Genomic DNA, 21,018 nt, shown 5'->3' on the forward strand with positions numbered 1-21,018 from the left:
CTCCTTCTTCACCACAATGGATCGATACAGCGTCCGCATTACTGAAGACGCCGCACCGATCCGCCTGTCGATCTCACGATCCACTCTTCCCTCACTCGTGAACAAGACTCCGAGGTACTTGAACTCCTCCACTTGGGGCAGGGTCTCCTCCCCAACCCGAAGATGGCATTCCACCCTTTTCCGGGCGAGAACCATGGACTCGGACTTGGAGGTGCTGATTCTCATCCCAGTCGCTTCACACTCGGCTGCGAACCGATCCAGCGAGAGCTGGAGATCCTGGCCAGATGAAGCCATCAGGACCACATCATCTGCAAAAAGCAGAGACCTAATCCTGTAGCCACCAAACCAGATCCCCTCAACGCCTTGACTGCGCCTAGAAATTCTGTCCATAAAAGTTATGAACAGAATCGGTGACAAAGGGCAGCCTTGGCGGAGTCCAACCCTCACTGGAAACGTGTCCGACTTACTGCCGGCAATGCGGACCAAGCTCTGACACTGATCATACAGGGAGCGGACCGCCAAAATCAGACAGTCCGATACCCCATACTCTCTGAGCACTCCCCACAGGACTTCCCGAGGGACACGGTCGAATGCCTTCTCCAAGTCCACAAAACACATGTAGACTGGTTGGGCAAACTCCCATGCACCCTCAAGGACCCTGCCGAGAGTATAGAGCTGGTCCACAGTTCCACGACCAGGACGAAAACCACACTGTTCCTCCTGAATCCGAGGTTCGACTATCCGGCGTAGCCTCCTCTCCAGTACACCTGAATAGACCTTACCGGGAAGGCTGAGGAGTGTGATCCCACGATAGTTAGAACACACCCTCCGGTTCCCCTTCTTAAAAAGAGGAACCACCACCCCGGTCTGCCAATCCAGAGGTACCGCCCCCGATGTCCACGCGATGCTGCAGAGTCTTGTCAACCAAGACAGCCCCACAGCATCCAGAGCCTTAAGGAACTCCGGGCGGTTCTCATCCACCCCCGGGGCCTTGCCACCGAGGAGCTTTTTAACTACCTCGGCAACCTCAGCCCCAGAAATAGAAGAGCCCACCACAGATTCCCCAGGCACTGCTTCCTCATAGGAAGACGTGTTAGTGGGATTGAGGAGGTCTTCGAAGTATTCTCTCCACCGATCCACAACATCCGCAGTCGAGGTCAGCAGAACACCATCCTCACCATACACGGTGTTGATAGTGCACTGCTTCCCCTTCCTGAGGCGGCGGATGGTGGTCCAGAATCGCTTCGAAGCCGTCCGGAAGTCGTTTTCCATGGCTTCCCCGAACTCCTCCCATGTCCGAGTTTTTGCCTCCGCAACCGCTGAAGCCGCACACCGCTTGGCCTGTCGGTACCTGTCCGCTGCCTCAGGAGTCCTATGAGCCAAAAGAACCCGATAGGACTCCTTCTTCAGCTTGACGGCATCCCTCACCGCCGGTGTCCACCAACGGGTTCTAGGATTACCGCCACAACAGGCACCAAATACCTTGCGGCCACAGCTCCAATCAGCTGCCTCGACAATAGAGGCGCGGAACATGGTCCACTCGGACTCAATGTCCAGCACCTCCCTCGTGACATGTTCAAAGTTCTTCCGGAGGTGGGAATTGAAACTCTCTCTGACAGGAGACTCTGCCAGACGTTCCCAGCAAACCCTCACAATGCGTTTGGGCCTGCCAGGTCTGTCCGGCATCCTCCCCCACCATCGCAGCCAACTCACCACCAGGTGGTGATCGGTTGAAAGCTCCGCCCCTCTCTTCACCCGAGTGTCCAAAACATGAGGCCGCAAATCCGATGACACAACTACAAAGTCGATCATGGAACTGCGGCCTAGGGTGTCCTGGTGCCAAGTGCACATATGGACACCCTTATGTTCGAACATGGTGTTCATTATGGACAATCTGTGACGGGCACAAAAGTCCAATAACAGAACACCACTCGGGTTCAGATCCGGGCGGCCATTCTTCCCAATCACGCCTCTCCAGGTTTCACTGTCGCTGCCAACATGAGCATTGAAGTCCCCCAGTAGAACGAGGGAATCACCCGGGGGAGCACTCTCAAGTACTCCCTCGAGCGAATCCAAAAAGGGTGGGTATTCTGAGCTGCGGTTTGGCGCGTAAGCGCAAACCACAGTCAGGACCCGTCCCCCCCACCCGAAGGCGGAGGGAAGCTACCCTCTCGTCCACCGGGTTGAACTCCAACGTGCAGGCTCTGAGCCGAGGGGCAACAAGAATTGCCACCCCAGCCCGTCGCCTCTCATTGCCGGCAACGCCAGAGTGGAAGAGAGTCCAGCCCCTCTCGAGAGAACTGGTTCCAGAGCCCTTGCTGTGCGTTGAAGTGAGTCCGACTATATCTAGCCGGAACTTCTCAAACTCGCGCACTAGCTCAGGCTCCTTCCCCCCCAGCGAGGTGACGTTCCACGTCCCAAGAGCTAGCTTCTGTAGCCGAGGATCGGACCGCCAAGTGCCCTGCCGTCGGCTTCCGCCCAGCTCACAATGCACCCGACCTCTATGGCCCCTGCTATGGGTGGTGAGCCCATTGGAGGGGGGACCCACGTTGCCTCTTCGGGCTGTGCCCGGGCGGGCCCCATGGGGACAGGCCCGGCCACCAGGCGCTCGCCATCGTGCCCCACCTCCGGGCCTGGCTCCAGAGGGGGGCCCCGGTGACCCGCGTCCGGGCGAGGGAAATCTGGGTCCTTTATTTTTATTCGTCATGGAGGTCTTCGAGCTGCTCTTTGTCTGATCCCTCACCTAGGACCAGTTTGTCTTGGGAGACCCTACCAGGGGGCATAAAGCCCCCGGACAACATAGCTCCTAGGATCATTGGGACACGCAAACTCCTCTACCACGGTAAGGTGGCAGCTCAGAGAGGAGTGATATATATATATATATATATATATATATATATATATATATATATATATATACACACACACACACACACACACGTATACACATATATATATATATACACACACACATGTATATATATACGTGTGTGTGTGTGTGTGTGTGTGTGTATATATATATATATATATATATATATATATATATATATATATATATATATATATATATATATATATATATATATATACGTGTGTGTATATACAGTGTTGGGTTAGTTACTGAAAAGTTACAAAAGTTACTAGTTACTTTATTTCAAAAGTAACTCAGTTACTTACACCAAAAAGTAATGCGTTACTGTGAAAAGTAACTATTTAGTTACTTATTTTCCCCCCCCTTTTTTTTTAAGGCTCCCATTAATGCCCTTTTAGCCTTCATTTCAGTACTGTTATTGCACTGGAGAATAATACAATCTGTTGATCAACTTGACATGCATTTGCATCACTGAACCCAGAAAGCAATGTGATCTACATACAACACACAAAGACAAAGATATGTTTCAAAGGGCCAATTTATTTCAGGCCAGAACAAATTGACAAAACTATTTTAAATAGCTGCAACATAATGGCACTTTAACTTTAACTTTAAGTAGATAGGATCTTTGATCCAAGACACAACTTACATTTAACTAAAATGTTATTTTCTTTGTGCTCGACAAAAGAAAAGTATTGAGAATGTCTCCATGTTAAGAAACTCGACTTCTGGCTTCACCATGATGTCTTGTTAGTTGTTATGAGAGTAGCTTATGTGTGTGTGTGTGTGTGTGTGTGTGTGTGTGTGTGTGTGTGTGTGTGTGTGTGTGTGTGTGTGTGTGTGTGTGTGTGCGTGTGCGTGTGCGTGTGCGTGTGTGTGTGTGGCCCTTTAAGATATGAAAGCATGTGAGGTGAGTGACGTCAGTGAGTGAGTGGGCGAGAGAGGTGAGGTAACGGCGACAGTGAGTACGTGCAGGTGCTCTAGCTTGGTGGATGGCTGCGTGCAAGACACCAATAAAGTCACAAAGTTGCAACAAACCGCCGGCCTCGTCATTCACCCTCAGCTGTAAAGACTCACTTCCGGGTGTAGTGAAGGTTGTTAGCCCCGAAGTACATAGGCCCTGGAGGAACGTCTCCCCTGCGCCCCTCAACTACGGTCTGGGAGCCCCCCGCCCCCACCCACACAAAGCACGCCTTTTCTTTTCTACCGCAACGCTCCAATAAAACACACTCAGATCTTCTGTTTCTAGCCAATACTACATAAAAAATAACGTAAAATAACGCAGTAACGCATCATGTAGTAACGGTAACTGAGTTACTGAATATAAAAAATAACGCGTTGGATTACTAGTTACCGCCGAAACTAACGGCATTACAGTAACACGTTACTTTGTAACGCGTCAGTCCCAACACTGTGTATTTATGTGTGTATATATATATATGTGTGTGTGTGTGTGTGTGTGTGTGTGTGTGTGTGTGTGTGTGTGTGTGTGTGTGTGTGTGTGTGTGTGTGTGCGTGTAAATACATATATGTATACAGTGGGGCAAAAAAGTATTTAGTCAGCCACCAATTGTGCAAGTTCTCCCACTTAAAATGATGACAGAGGTCTGTAATTTTCATCATAGGTACACTTCAACTGTGAGAGACAGGAATTGACATTGTAGGAATTTTAAAGAATTTATTTGTAAATTATGGTGGAAAATAAGTATTTGGTCACTTCGAACAAGGAAGATCTCTGGCTCTCACAGACCTGTTACTTCTTCTTTAAGAAGCTCTTCGGTCTTCCACTCATTACCTGTTATAATGGCACCTGTTTGAACTCGTTATCTGTATAAAAGACACCTGTCCACAGCCTCAAAAACAGTCAGACTCCAAACTCCACTATGGCCAAGACCAAAGAGCTGTCAAAGGACACCAAGAAAAGAATTGTAGACCTTCACCAGACTGTGAAGAGTGAATCTACAATAGGCAAGCAGCTTGGTGTGAAAAAATCAACTGTGGGAGCAATTATCAGAAAATGGAAGACATACAAGACCATTGATAATCTCCCTCGATCTGGGGCTCCACGCAAGATCTCATCCCGTGGGGTCAAAACGATCATGAGAACGGTGAGCAAAAATCCCAGAACTACACGGGGGACCTGGTGAATGACCTGCAGAGTGCTGGGTCCAAAGTAACAAAGGTTACCATCAGTAACACACTACGCCGACAGGGAATCAAATCCTGCAGTGCCAGACGTGTCCCCCTGCTTAAGCCAGTGCATGTCCAGGCCCGTCTGAAGTTTGCCAGAGAGCACATGGATGATACAGCAGATGATTGGGAGAATGTCATGTGGTCAGATGAAACCAAAATAGAACTTTTTGGTATAAACTCAACTCGTCGTGTTTGGAGGAAGAAGAATACTGAGTTGCATCCCAAGAACACCATACCTACTGTGAAGCATGGGGGTGGAAACATCGGGGGCTGTTTTTCTTCTAAAGGGACAGGCCGACTGATCTGTGTTAAGGAAAGAATGAATGGGGCCATGTATCATGAGATTTTGAGCCAAAACCTCCTTCCATCAGTGAGAGCTTTGAAGATGAAACGTGGCTGGGTCTTCCAGCATGACTATGATCCCAAACACACCGCCCGGGCAACGAAGGAGTGGCTCCCTAAGAAGCATTTGAAAGTCCTGGAGTGGCCTAGCCAGTCTCCAGACCTCAACCCTATAGAAAATCTGTGGAGGGAATTGAAAGTCTGTGTTGCTCGGCGACAGCCCCAAAACATCACTGCTCTCGAGAAGATCTGCATGGAGGAATGGGCCAAAATACCAGCTACTGTGTGTGCAAACCTGGTAAATACCTATAGTAATCGTTTGACCTCTGTTATTGCCAACAAAGGTTATATTACAAGGTATTGAGTTGAATTTTTGTTATTGACCAAATACTTATTTTCCACCATAATTTACAAATAAATTCTTTAAAATTCCTACAATGTGAATTCCTGGATTTTTTTTTCACAATCTGTCTCTCACAGTTGAAGTGTACCTATGATGAAAATTACAGACCTCTGTCATCATTTTAAGTGGGAGAACTTGCACAATTGGTGGCTGACTAAATACTTATTTGCCCCACTGTATATACATATATATATGTGTATATATATATATATATATATATATATATATATATATATATATATATCCATTGTCTACCTCTTGTCCCTCTTGGGGTCTCGGTGGTGCTGGAGCCTATCCCAGCTGCATTTGTGCGGAAGGCAGCGTACACCCTGGACAAGTCGCCACCTCATCGCAGGGCCAACACAGATAGACAGACAACATTCACACTCACATTCAGACATTTGTGTCAATGTTGTGTATCCAATACGTCTATCCCCAGGTGCATGTCTTTGAAAGTGGGAGGAAGCCGGAGAAATCATCCGAACTCCACACAGAAATACCCCGAGCCCGGGAATCGAAGCGAGGACCTTCTTGCTATGAGGCAGGAGCGCTAACCACTGCTAACCAAACAAATACATATGATATAAATATCACAGCAGACTACTAGCTATATATAGAACAATAACATTACCTATAAGTTATTGTGTTTTTGATATTCTTCTTATTTTTATATTCTATATTGCCTATTATGAGGAGATGCCAAACTAGGTATAACAGTGATAATACATTTCTGTTCTATTTAATAAAGTAATAATAGCAATTTTGCTTTTTAGTTTTTTACAGTCTATAAATCTGTAATGCAGGTCCTTAAATGCTAATAGGGTTAATCTCGGAAGCACATGACCAAAATATGTCAGGATGTACTGAGGATAGGACGAGGAAGGATGTGTCTCCTTTAGCTGACTCATCAGCTCATAAGGTGACTTTAGTGTGGTAGTAAAACTAGAATGAATCAATATGGCGTAGGTGTACAGTTGAATCTCAATGCAGTGCCTAACCTTGAAGCAAGATGCAGACCTTCTCGTCAGACAATTCTGGGCCGTCCTTGAATGCCTCGTCCAGGCCTTGGTCTTACCTCCGTGATGAGCTATTATTTGTTTGGCTCAGTGCAGTCTTGTCAAACACGCTCCGTGTGAATAGATTTGTCACAAGTGGAGCGAATGTCTGCATTCCTGCTGGAAATTGCTTGTTCATGCTGAAAACGACCACTCATTTTTGATAATGCACTTTTTTTCTTAATGTGCTCTTACCTTATAAACCCTACAGTTGTGGTGTGTGAACACCATAAAGTCCTAAAGAAAATCAAAATCAACCAAGGTTTGGGCTTGTTTACATTTTCTTTGGAGATTGCAAAGTGAATCATTGTCTGATATTGGCTTTGCTTTACTGCAAAAGACCATTTTAAGACAGGAGTGTGCAAATTCAGTTGTCAAAGTGACTAACCACTCTTGACTGTGAGGACTCACCTGTTTTGGTGTACAGCTGCTGCAACCTGAGCAGCCTCACGGAGGAAGTTTTGTGACTGAAAACAGCACTGTGCACCACAGAAGGCCTTATTGTTGACTTAAATTGAGAAATTATCATTAAAACTGCATGAATTACGTGTGTGCTAAGAGCTGTGACAGTAAGAAGCAGTATTAGCTTAAATGATCAATGACCACACTAATAGAACACTGGTGGTTTATTGATTAGTGGTCGACTATTAGGACACGGCGTGGAATCTGGTGCAAGAAGATGATTACACTTTGGTGGTCGAAGGTCAGGATGTTTTGAGAAGTTTTGCGGCCCTGAATGACTAAACTTTTACACCAAATAACTACAGTTGTACTGTGAGATGACCATATTGGACTTTTATGGCTGTGGTTTTCAAGCGTGACATGGCTGTTGGCAAGATAACTCCTTCCAAACAATACCATTTATCCCTAATCGGTGGTATTAAAATTGATTTATTTTTCCTTTGTGGGGAAAACAACATTGGGTCAGCGTTTATATTTCACGTTATGTAATCATCCATGTCTTTGTAGCCTCTTAAATCCCTCTGCACCCCCAGACAGGTGCCGTCTTATGGTCTTAGCCCTAAGCACAGACGCTGCCAGTTCAAGCCTAGTGATCGCAGACATAGCCAAACAGAGATGGCCAAACATTGAGAGAGCGCAGCTGTTAGTGGACATGTTCCAAGTTAATTGTGTGCGGACTGGTGTGCCGGACTCAACCGAACACTGAGTCCAGTTTGCTGCAGGCTATCAAGCAGCATAGACCACTGTAGGACTATTTCAGGCAAGAGCATTCAGCGCTTTTAACATACAAAAACCCATTTTAGAGCTCCACGAGCGGGGATCAGCTGTAGGGTTTGCGTTTATGGGCTGATGGAAGAGACGCAGGGTTTTGGTGAGTTTCTGGAAAAATTCATGCTTGGACACTCACCACTTAGGTAGGCTACACACTTTAGTACTAGTTGTAGCTCCAGCTTTCCGAAAAAAACAATTCCAAATCTTCTGATTCTGCAAAAGAGGCTTGACTGACACTCTGAAAATGTTTTTATAAAGATTACCAGATGCAGTAATTATGCAGTTGAATCACTACTACAGTATTAAACAGGAAATACATATCCCTTATGCAGATTGGGATACCTCTGCAATAAAAAAGTAATTAACACTGTGGCAGGGTTAAGAAAACGCGGCCATTAGGTCGCACCTCTTTACATAGTCGAGCACGCTTGGTGTTTCTTGCATGAGGCTATTTTCAGCAACCAGTTGGGATGGAGGAAAGCCCCAGACTTGTACTACATTTTTAGACGACTGTGTCCCTGGAGACAAACAATTCCAGCTCCTACACACACACACACACACACAGAATCTCCTCCCAGGGTTTGGATATTCCTTTAGCCCCTGGGGCTTGTATAAGCTGATGTGGTATGCAGGGCTTGATTATTTGGCCAAGGGGTAACAACTTGTTTAGATCACAGGACTTTCTTTGTTCATACGCACAACACAATTAATCCGATGGCTTTTGTGACTTTAGGGTGGGATTCGTTGTATAACAGCTATGTTTTCATTTTAACAAAAACAAAAGTGTGTATTTTGGCTTTAGAATGTTATTATTACTGACACCTTCAGCCAATTGTTTCCTAAAGGCCACGCCTACACTGCTGTCGAGAGGGCGCTAACTTTCAACCATGTTGTAGGCATTATATCCTGCCCGCTTCCTGCTCCGATCATGTAAGATAAAACTCACGGAACACATTAATTCTGTTTGTTATTGCTATTGATAACAAATTAGTTTAAGTTTAGCAAGCAACGTTATGCTGCACATTCCATGACAGCTATCAAAAACATGACTTAAAATTGTTGGTCGCTTCTTTGGTACTGCTTTTTTTATGTATATATCTGTGTGTATATATATATATATATATATATATATATATATATATATATATATATATATATATATATATATATATATATATATATATATATATATATATATATATATATATGTGTGTGTGTGTGTGTGTGTGTGTGTGTGTGTGTGTGTGTGTGTGTGTGTGTGTGTGTGTGTGTGTGTGCGTGCGGATGGATGCATGGTACGGTACTGTATGTATGGTGCGTATCGTACCTACCTACCTTCCTACATACCTACCTACCTTTGGGTATATGCCAATCACGATATTCGAGCTGAACAACAATTTGTATTAAATTTGTAATTGTGAAAAAAAATCTTCTAAACCAGTAATGGTAACAATGCTAGTTGGTGGTGTTTTTGTTATATGTTTTGGTTTTAAAATGTTTAAATGATTTGAACCAGTGATGCACTAGCTTTTAAAGGGGTCCTATTATGCGAAACCAACTTGTCCTACCTGTTGGTACCTGTTTTCGTGTATTTTGGATTCCCATAAGTGTCGCAAATTTGAAATCCAACCATTAAAGCATGGTGGAGATGTCTATAAAATAATCTTGCCTCGTAGTTCGAATTTATGTCTGTCAGTAGACATAAGTGCACTAAAAACTACAACATGGCTGATGAAGTGGAGACGCAGTTGAAAGGGGCTTGGCCTGAAAGCATGTAAATAAGACCAGCCAAAAATCGCCGCATTCTGAAGACAGTCAGAAAGTGTCTTGAAGATGGTCAATACAACAAAATCTATGCAAAATGTTGACCAAAGCACCACCATTATATCTAATGTAGACCACAAGGGAGTGTTTTAAATTTAGAAAAAAAATCATTATATGACCCCTTTTTAGGGTTAGTGGTATTGCAAAACAAGACAGATTGGGCTAGCTTGTGTATATGTTCACATGTGGTGCCTTTAATTTGATAATTTAATCATGTAGAAGCTATAAGAAATGCAGGAACATACATACGGTAATGTGTTTCATCGGATTTTAAAAGAATATAATAGTACCTGTCTCAAAAGATTTAATTCAGAAGCGCAATGTATGTTTTATTTGATGTTGACCCTGTGACTGCTGGCTGACATTTTTCTAAAGCAGGGTGAATAAACACATGTTGACATTTAAAAATGTGTTTTTTTGTCCTGTCCAGCTACTCGTGCAAATCATATTGCTGATGTGGATGTCCATATTTGCTGTACAGATTTACTTTACAAAAGAGAAGTGTGGGATACTTCTCTTGTTGCCTTATTTGTATCTGACTTTATTAAATGGATGTATAGTATTGTTTGGCGCAGCCAGACCGGAGCAGGAGGAGCGGTAGAAAATGGATGGATGGATGGAGAGGGGGAAATTGCGGTGACAAGAGGCGGATAAGACAGAGAGACAACAACCACAACAAACACAATAAAAAAAAGAAAAAACACATGTTGACATGAAAAACTAAATTTTTAGGTGTACTGGATAGACTGACATGCATATACGGTAAACTGCTCAATTCTTTGAACGCAAGTATGTTTGAAATATTTGGCTTGTTTAAGTATAAACATTGTTTTAAATATAGCTTGTAGAAGTGCAGACAGTGTTATTTAAAACCCGCTAAAGCTGCAAATATTAATCATCAAGGGGGTTGACTGGCTGACTGACTAGGACCACTTTTGAGACTGAGGTGTGTGTGTGTGACTCAGTGTTGAATGGGCTCTGCAGTCACATGGCTACTTGTCAGCAGGCTCCAGGAAGAAACTTAACCCCGCGGACGAAGGCGGCCACTATCAGTGGGCGCACATCAGTCCAAGAGGCTCAACGTCACTCGCTGCACATCTCTTAACTCTGCTGTCTTGTCTCCTACGATCTTCTCCAGCTCACTCTCTCGCTCTCTCCTGTCTTTGCTCTTGTCCTGCACTTTGACCAGAAGGGGCTCGCTCCTGTCTGCAGAGATCGCAGTTGCACTACTACAATGTTTGCGGTGGCTTCTCTGCAGTAAGAAAATCAAGGTAGGAAATCTTCACCAATCAGCTTTTATTTATTGTCTTTAAGGTGTCTCACTCAAATTTAAGTGTTTCACATGATTGCTATATTTTATTGCATTATCAATGTTTTAATTTATGAATGAAGACCCCTTAGGTGTCTTAGAAGTGAGCATATTTTCACATGTAGGTGTAAAAAAGTTAGGTTCCTCAGCAGTTATCACCTCAAACAAAATACTTTCTGCGCTAGAAAAAAACAGTTATGAATAAGTTGTTGATGTATTTAGCAGTGTTTACTTACATAAACCCACTTTGTAGCCTTGTCAGTGTTTTTGGTACTTATCGCACCCTTTTCTGCGTCAGCTTTGTGGGTGATACTAGTTGCTTAGAATGTTACTCCAGATAAAACATTGAGGCCAGAATGTATTTCGTCCTTAAAGAACAACACAATCAGCACAAAAACAGGAGAAGGGCTTGAACGCCACCTGCATTTTAGCACACAGCTCTCCATTGAAGGCACACACGTTGCTTCTCGTTTGGACATTATGATGACTATGTATGCTCTCCTATGCATGCCACATTTATTGAAACATTTTTACTACTCATTTTTACCCCTCATAAAGCGCCTAAAACCAGCACCAATTACATGGACGCTAGGAATTTATTTGGTGTATTTTTAGTCTGTGGGAGAGATAATTAATTACCCATGCAATGTACATCAACTAATCATAAATCACAAGAAGAAGACATGGACGTAGATATTGAGTGATTATAACTGTATAATTGTCATGTGTAGCCTGTAACATATACATCTATGCATGTCTTAGTCCTAACACGTGATTGGTACCCCTCGTGTTTACAGGAAGAGGCAGCGACAGTAGTGTCATGCTGCGACAAATTGAATCAACCTACAGGGGTCACAGCATTTTAAAGCACTGGCTGACCGTATCGTTCAAAGTTCACAGCGTTTCCTAACAGCTGCTGACTTCCTGTTTTCACAAGTACTTCCTCCACGGAGGACATGTTTTCCACAAGCCTCATGCGCACAGTGACTCAGTGAGGTATGGAGGTGAGGAACAAATTCCTCAGGACTAGACGCTGGACCTCTACCGGGAATAACAGCCCTTTGTTGTCCTTACTTCCTCTTGCACACACAGCATTCATCCATCGCCTTTTTTTGGCGGTGTCATCTTTTTCAGAAGGAGCATCGTGCAGTTCCTTTTTTACTCATTGGCACAGATTATTTACAAGTCCAGGTGTAGGTTCAAGTCCACAATGCACAATTATCAGAAGCGAGGAGGTGGGCCGGTTCCCATACTTCATGCTCTACATCCCAGTGTGCTGTAACTTTATCCCTGTGGGGCTAGAACTGCTTCTTCCATGCAGGCTGGGTGTGCGTTTACTGAGAAAATAACGCTTCTGGCAGAGTGAATGCCTCCGTTATCACCATTATTGCATGGATGCCTTTGTTTGTTCAGTCTTTTTTTTTTATGAAACTTGATAGATAGACACGCTAAAAAGGTTGTCAACAAGGTTACTGCACAGGTGCCTTCAACATCATCTTTTTGACAGCAGCTGTCAGATATCCAGTACATGACCCGCCACTTGGTGGTCAACAATATACAGTAGTGTCATTTACTCAATTGCTATTAATATCCTCCACGATCATTTAGAATGGTATGCACCCCACAGCAGATTAACTTTGTGGTCTCAAAATGGTATGGGTGACATCCTTTCAGAATCCCTATCGGTTTTTACATTTGCGTCTCCTAACCGAAGGCTGGCGGAGGTTAGCAGACGCACGCGTCACAGCTTATCATTGGGTCTCCCTGCACAGTAGTGCAACTTTATCAGGCTCTTATCTGGCTAATGGTTAATGACCTCGAATGGCGGTGAAGAAGACCTTACTGTGGGAATCATAAAAATAAGACAAATCAGTGTGTGTTTACTGTTAGGAGAGCCGACATATTTCCTGTGTAAAGGAGTGTGCAAAATTATTTGGCCATCATTTGATTGTTACTTCCTGGTTCATGGAGAGCGACGAATAAAAGGACAATGCTGTTTTGATTCCTGGTGGATAGATAACTCCACTAAATTGAATTCCATTCAGAATAGACAACATGCCATATGCATTTTTATATTGTATCCTATCGTATGTGCAGTGAAATTTTTGACTTCTTTCTAAATCACCGCGATCAGTACGTGCCAACAATAAATCTTTCAGTCGAGCCGCATTTGCTCGGCAAAACTGTTTAAGCTTATTGAAATGACTGTTATTGTATGGCTGGAGATGCACTATAATTATACGCAATATCATAGGGGACAAAAGGTTAGCTGGCAAGTTACACATTATACATTGGGCTGGAGTCTTCATATTTGTTGGCTGTAGCATGTCTGGCACTTGAATAGAACTACTGAATGAGGCTTTTATTCTCCTCAATCTCACAGTATAACTTGTACATGGCTTAGTCAACATGGCTGTTTGAGCCTAAAAGCGCTGTTACCAATCTATTCTTGCAGGTTATGCTGTCCAAAAGTTGCCTGAGTCCCAGCGAGAAAGAGAAGGGCTAACGCCGCACCGATCACCCCCAACTTCCCAGAGCCTGTCCCGTGCGGAGCCATGAGCAACCCCGGCACTCCAAAGCAGATTAGGGATGCCGTGCCGTCAGCCATTCATGCCGTAAGTTTGCACAAATCACTTTCAGACAAACCAAGACGGACACAGTCATCTTAGGAGCCTTTGCAGAGACTAAACAAACCTTTAGAGTTGGAATTTGTGCTGCCTTGCTCCTTTCTACTATAACTGTTTAGCCACTCACATCATTTGAAGTACCGTAGTCTTAACCTACATGGCATGTAGATACTCTTATTTATCTCACCATATGAAATATAACTTACTTCACTAATTATTATTTATTTTTAACGTTATTACTTATAGAGAATATTGTGAATAAATTGAGAACAGGAAGTGAACAAAATTTTTAGCAACTGCTATGTAAAGGAAAAGGTGTAGGATTAAATAAGCTCTGCTTCTTTCTACTCCTTTTCGAACATGTTGAATAGATAAACTGGAAATTGTTTGCATGCATGTTCGAAATAAACTCAAACGTCCCATCTTTGAATGCCACGAAGGGCTCACAACCTTTTGGAGGCGCACTGGCTGTGTTTCTCAAAGGTTCCAATAATGTGGGACCAGGCTAGTGCAAACACAAATTGCATTATAGCAGCTTGCTGGGACAAAACTGTCCTAGCCCTGAGCATCGCTGGTCCTCGGCCAAAGCAAGCAGCATTCCTCTCTTGCATGGAGAGGTCCTCCACATGTTGATCTCAGAGTGATTAAGATGCCCGAACAAAACATATCACAGACTAAAGGAAATTTCTTCCCATGGTTCATTTAGATATCATCCTTTTGCAATGGTTTTAGGCATCCAGGGAATGCAAATGTATGCTTGTGGCATTCAAGGAATTATAGTTTAACGGCCGCTGCCTGAACCTTTACCCACTTTTCTCGGCTGAGCTCATCTTTTTTTTTTTGCTTGAGGTCGTCAAATCTAAAGAAGGCCTCACTGTGTTATGACAGAGGAAATAGTTTATTGCATTTTGTTCCATAGAGTAGACAGTGACAGATGTTTTTGGGAACAAAGTCTTACTTTTTTTATTATATATGCCTGTGTCCTTTAGATGTCTTCACTGTAGCACAACATTAGGAAATGCCGACTTTCCCTAAGCCTTGCAGTAGTTGTGACTGTGTATTGTTACCTGCAGGGCATCTGGTTATTACTTGGTGACTGATGTTTTAAAATAGAACTCTGGCAGTTACTGTGCAGAATGTCGAGCATTCACAAGTGGAGGCGACACGGTTAACTAGCGGACCGCAAAGGACGCGTGCAGAGGCCAGTGGCCACACCTCCTTAACCTTTCTTTGACTTGTTGGAAAAATGAAATGCTGACTGCTAGGCTGATAATGATGTATTAGAATAACAGAAGCTGCACAGATGCATATTATCTGCAGCCTAATGATTTTCTTGTGAATGCAGCAATAGAAAGCTAACAGCTGTCAATCATGCTAACAATGGCATTTAGAATTCTGAGAAACTTATGAAGGCCTAAATTAGATAAATTATTGAAGTATGATTTGAACAGACAGTGCACTTACATTTACAGTAAATAATACTGTCCAGGTGCCATAAAATCCACTGATAGGATTCATTCAAAGCTGCACATGAGTGTGTCATGCTTGCAAGCAGGAAGTGTGGCAGTCAAGAAGCTTGCTAAAGATAAAAAATATTGTTTGCACTGTGACAGTTGCTTAGTCCTTATTGGTCGTTCCCTAACTCCAGCTGAGTTAATTATTACAGCCATAAAAACTGGAAAGGGAGCGTTCTGATGTTGCCGTCTTTTGGATATTTCAGCTTTAAACTTTTTTCCCCTGACAAACGGCTGACTGAGGTTAACTGGAATGAGAAACTAGCGGTTAGCCCCAAATTACTACTTGAGGTTTAAAAAAAAAAAAAGACATTTAGCTATCAAGCTTCTTTTTAGGAGGGATCCACATTCCCATCAGCGACTCCATGGACTATCTCTACTCTCTCAAGGTGAGTTTGTGGTTTCATAGTCCCTGTAGTTTTGTGTTTGGAATTTTTCAACACAATTATTTTTTTTTACCAAAAGGAAGGAAGGAGTTCACGCGCTGCACTGTTGGCTGACTCGGCTGAAATGATGATTTGTAGCCACACATACACAGCAGTGTGATAGTTTACTCCCTCTGGCCTCCTTAAGCATTGATTCTGGCACATGTTATGTCGTTTTTGTTTTTTTTACAGATATCCTTTTCCAGAATATATTGATCGGGTAATTAGAAGGCTTTCACAATGTACTAGGACTTATTAGCCTGTCCTCTTCAATCTGTTGAAAAAGTGACAATTACAACACAAACTGTGCTGTCCGTAAATTCAAATATGCAGGAACACTCATCGGCAACACAGTATGACATGATCATTGTAACATCCCGTCTCCTCTCCCCACCCCCTTCAAGTGCTGACTTTATAGAATTTAAGCCAACCTCCCAGTGCACAGATAATCTCCTTCAGAGCCGTCATATGCTCACATTGAAAGGCTTTTGTTTTTATTCCATTCCATCTCTTGGTTATTGCAGGTTAAGCACTGCATTCTCAGAATCATTCAGTCATCCTGTTGATGTTCTTCGTGCGGATTTTGTTTTCACTCGGCTACCCCTTGCCTTGTTTTGGCACGTTACAAGTGGTGAAAGATTGTCTCACCTCCATGTGAATCCCTCGCACTTCTATCCCACTTCTGAGGGGTTGACTGTGAAACCATAATACCAGCGAGGGCGCTGTGAAAATAAACCGCCACTCCAAGTGTGTGAAATCAGTCATCTGAAGAGCATCTCTCTGTCACAGTATTTACATTTACATTGTAGAAGCCACCGTTTTGGGATGCCCCGTGCAGCAAATGTCTTGCTGCTACATCCTCTGTTACCTTATTAAGCTACACTCGCAGCGCCCGAATATTCAAAGCAGTTTGATGTGTTGAATCCTACATAACAACAATGACGTAAATGTAAAAAACTTACAAAGACTCATTTATGCGGCAGTCAGGTGTTCTCTCACCAGTGTGTGGCATGTAAAAACACACTGTGGGCTCTGAAAGAAATCATGGGAGATATTTTCCACTGACCATATTTCACACTTTCTTTAGACATAACATCAATTTATGAGTGTGTGCATTGAACATTTTAGTGTAAATCAGGGGCGTCCAAACTTTGTAAAGTGCATTTGGAAAGCTTCACTTTTTCCACATTTTGTTATGTTACAGCCTAATTCCAAAATGGAATACATTCATTTTTGTTCTCAAATCATACAGACAATACCCCATAATGAAAATGTGGAAAGTTTTTTATTTTTATTTGTAAATGTATTAAAAATAAAAAAAATCTTCTGTACATACAGTTATTATTTGCAGCACCTCTCAAGCTCCATCAAGTTGGATGAGAAGTGTCTGTTTTCTTCCAGGATGTCTCTGTACATTGCTGCATTAATCTTAGTCAAGTCAGGGAAGTGACCAAAAACCTGATGATCACTCTGTCAGAGCTACAGCATTCCTCTGGGGAGAGAGGATAAAGTAAACCACCAATCAGGCCTGTATGGTAGAGATGCCAGATGAAGCCGTTCCTTAGTAAAAACTTTGCCAAAATGCACCTGAAAGACTCTCAGACCATGAGAAACAAAATTCTGTGGTTTGATAAGAACTCTTTGTTGTGAAGACCAGGTGTCATGTTTGGAGGAAACAGGCACCACTCATCAGGCGGCCAATACAATCCCTACAGTGAAACATGGTGGTTGCAGCATCATGATATGGGGATGTTTTTTCAGCGGCAGGAACTGTTAGACTTGTCAGGCTAGAGGGAAAGATGAATGCAGTAATGTTCAAAAGCATCCCAGATGAAAACCCACACTTCTCATCCAACCTGATAAAGCTTGAGAGGTGTTGCAAAAAGGAATGGGCTAAGAGGAATGAGCGAAAATGCCCAAAGATAGCTGTGCCAAGCTACTGGCATCATAATCAAAAATACTTGGGGCTGTACAGTAATTGCTGCCAAAAATGCATCAACAAAGGCTGTGACTAGTTATGTACATGTGAGCAAAGGCTGTGACTAGTTATGTACATGTGATTTTTTTTTTATTATTATTTTTTTTAAGGAAATTTGCAAAAGTTAAAAGAAGAAAAATCACATTGCCATGACGGAGTATTGTCTGTAGAATTTTGAGTTTGAATTGCATTTATTCCATGTAAACATGCGGTCAGTTCCCACTTAGATTTTTTAGTCTATAAATGTATTTGATTACCTTAATGCAGGTGAAATTAGGTGCCAGTTTATAACTAACGAAAGTTGTGTTTGTGTGTGTCACATGGTATGCACATTTTCACTCTGAAAATACTGAGTGCAGCTCAGGACTAGCATGTTTGTTTGTGCTGAGAACCATCACATGACCCAGGACCCAAGGAAGTGTCCTCTCTCGGAACTTCATACACCTGGCTGGTAGTCAGCAAGCAGCAATTGCAAACCCTTCTCAGCGCTGTTAGTGGATTCACGGCGCTATGTCTCTGTACAGCAGGGTGCCCGAAAAGTGATATGTTATGACCCACATGGTCCTTCTCACACCCCAGTGTGTAAAAACAATAACCGAGCACATGGCTATTGTGTACAATTTTAAAAGAAGGCATGCATATTATAGGGCCTGTCAGGACACTGGAGGAGTACTCTTTCACACCACAGTTCCCTCTAGTGTCGATTTAATGAACTAATGCAGTAATACTAATTACCACTTCAATACATAAATATATTTAAAACATAAATATTACTGGTATGTTAAAACTAAAATTAAGTAGGTTAGTAAAGATAGAGACTTAACCGATCACATAAAGCTAAGTCTAAACTTTTCAGCGAGGGCCACTTACAGAAACATTTAAATTAGATCCACTTTGACACATTTTGTACAATAATGTTGAAACCAATATAGTCAATATTTGCTAAGCTATCTGAACAAAATGCCCATATTTTAGCTCAGTGTTATAAGCAATAAAGCATATCTAATAATATACACTATATTGCCAAAAGTATTTGGCCACCCATCCAAATGATCAGAATCAGGTCTCCTAATCACTTGGTCCGGCGACAGGTGTATAAAATCAAGCCCTTAGACATGGAGACTGTTTCTACAAACATCTGTGAAAGAATGGGCCGCTCTCGGGAGCTCAGTGATTTCCAGCGTGGAACTGTCATAGGATGCCACCTGTGCAGCAAATCCAGTCATGAAATTTCCTCGCTCCTAAATAATGCTTTATTAGAAGAAAATGGAAGAGTTTGGGAACAACAGCAACTCAGCCACAAAGTGGTAGGCCATGTAAACTGACAGATTATTATTTATTATTAGCCTTTATTTAACCAGGTAAAATCCCATTGAGATCAAAGATCTCTTTTCCAAGGGAGACCTGGCCAAGAGGGCAGCAGCAAGGTTACATTAAAAACAGTAAACAAATACATAAAACATCACATTTACAACATTAAAACGTGCTCACATGACACATGTGCATACAGACAAGGTAGACTGCAGTCCTTTCACAGAAGCTTTAAACTCATTCAGCGTAACTAGGGTTTGAAGTTTAATGTTCGATTGTAGGTTATTCCAAGCCTTCGGTGCTGAAAACCTAAATGCTTTCTTGCCCAGTTCAGTTCTTACTTTGGGGACAACAAATTGCAGAACATCCTTTGAACGGAGATTGTGACTTCCTTGTTTCTTTGTTAAAAGACAAGACAGATAAGATGGAGTGATACCCAGAATGGTTTTGTAGATGAAAACATACCAATGATTGAGGCGTCGAGCACATAAAGATGTCCAGTTAACCATTGAGTATAACAAACAATGGTGAGTAAGGGGAGCGCAGTTGGTGATGAATCTCAGTGCCCCGTGGTACACACTATCCAGCTTGTGGAGACAACCAGCAGTAGCATTCATGTACAACACATCTCCATAGTCAATAACAGGTAAAAAGGTTGTTTCCACCAATTTCTGTTTCACAGTAAAAGAAAAGCAAGACTTGTTTCTATAATAAAATCCCAGTAAAAGTTTCAGTATTTTTACAACATACTGAATGTGCTCCTTAAAACTCAAGTGGTCATCAATTAAAAATCCTAAATATTTAAAAGCAGATACTAACATAATTTGTTGCCCATTTCTTGTTAAAATGTTCTCACACAGTGATGATCTTACAGTTTTTGATGTGGTAAAGAGCATACACTTTGTTTTCTCTGCATTTAAAACCAGTTGAAGATAGCAAAGTTGTTCTTGTACTCTGTCAAATGCATGTTGTAGATATTTAAAAGCCTCAGCAAGAGTGGGTGCTGTGCAGTATATGACAGTATCATCAGCATAGAAATGGAAAGTTGAGTTCGGAATATTCTGTCCAAGATTATTTATGTAAATAGTGAATAATAAGGGGCCCAACACAGAACCTTGAGGGACACCCTTTTTCACTTGCAGTACGTCCGAGGAGGAACCTTCTATCTGAACAGCCTGAGTTCTACTTGTGAGGGGTCAGCGGATGTTGAAGCGCATAGTGCAAAGAGGTCGCCGACTTTCTGCAGTTGCTACAGAGTTCCAAACTTCATGTGACCTTCCAATTAGCCCACGTAAAGTACACAGAGAGCTTCATGGAATGGGTTTCCATGGCCGAGCAGCTGTATCTAAGCCATACATCACCAAGTCCAATGCAAAGCGTCGGATGCAGTGGTGTAAAGCACGTCGTCACTGGACTCTAAAGCAGTAGAGACGCGTTCTCTGGAGTGATGAGTCACGCTTTTCCATCTGGCAATCTGATGGACGAGTCTGGGTTTGGAGGTTGCCAGGAGAACGGTACATTTCGGACTGCATTGTGCCGAGTGTGAAATTTGATGGTGGAGGAATTATGGTGTGGGGTTGTTTTTCAGGAGTTGGGCTTGGCCCCTTAGTTCCAGTGAAAGGAACTTTGAATGCTCCAGGATACCAAAACATTTTGGACAATTCCATGCTCCCAACATTGTGGGAACAGTTTGGAGCGGGCCCCTTCCTCTTCCAACATGACTGTGCGCCAGTGCACAAAGCAAGGTCCATAAAGACATGGATGACAGAGTCTGGTGTGGATGAACTTGACTGGCCTGCACAGAGTCCTGACATGAACCCGAAATAACACCTTTGGGATGAATTAAAACGGAGACTGAGAGCCAGGCCTTCTTGACCAACATCAGTGTGTGACCTCACCAATGCGCTTTTGGAAGAGTGGTGGAAAATTCCT

General features: G+C 42.8%; 1 protein-coding gene across 5 annotated transcripts in view; it reads left to right on the plus strand.

The window, feature by feature from the left end:
* The window catches only part of slc4a2b (solute carrier family 4 member 2b), a 48,871-nt gene that overhangs the window by 6,658 nt on the left and 21,195 nt on the right, over nucleotides 1–21,018 (plus strand). For 3 of the 5 annotated variants that reach the window (XM_061965285.1, XM_061965280.1, XM_061965282.1), the window contains exons 2-3: nucleotides 11,112–11,193; nucleotides 13,687–13,846. In XM_061965285.1, coding sequence (XP_061821269.1) covers nucleotides 13,787–13,846 — 60 coding nt within the window. In that variant the 5' untranslated portion in view covers nucleotides 11,112–11,193; nucleotides 13,687–13,786. Of the gene's footprint in view, nucleotides 1–8,081; nucleotides 8,199–11,111; nucleotides 11,194–13,686; nucleotides 13,847–15,615; nucleotides 15,762–21,018 lie in introns of those variants that run through there. The other 2 variants (XM_061965281.1, XM_061965283.1) reach the window with 2 other exon arrangements.

Source organism: Nerophis lumbriciformis, linkage group LG07, assembly GCF_033978685.3.
Source record: "Nerophis lumbriciformis linkage group LG07, RoL_Nlum_v2.1, whole genome shotgun sequence".
NCBI classification, from domain to species: domain Eukaryota; kingdom Metazoa; phylum Chordata; class Actinopteri; order Syngnathiformes; family Syngnathidae; genus Nerophis; species Nerophis lumbriciformis.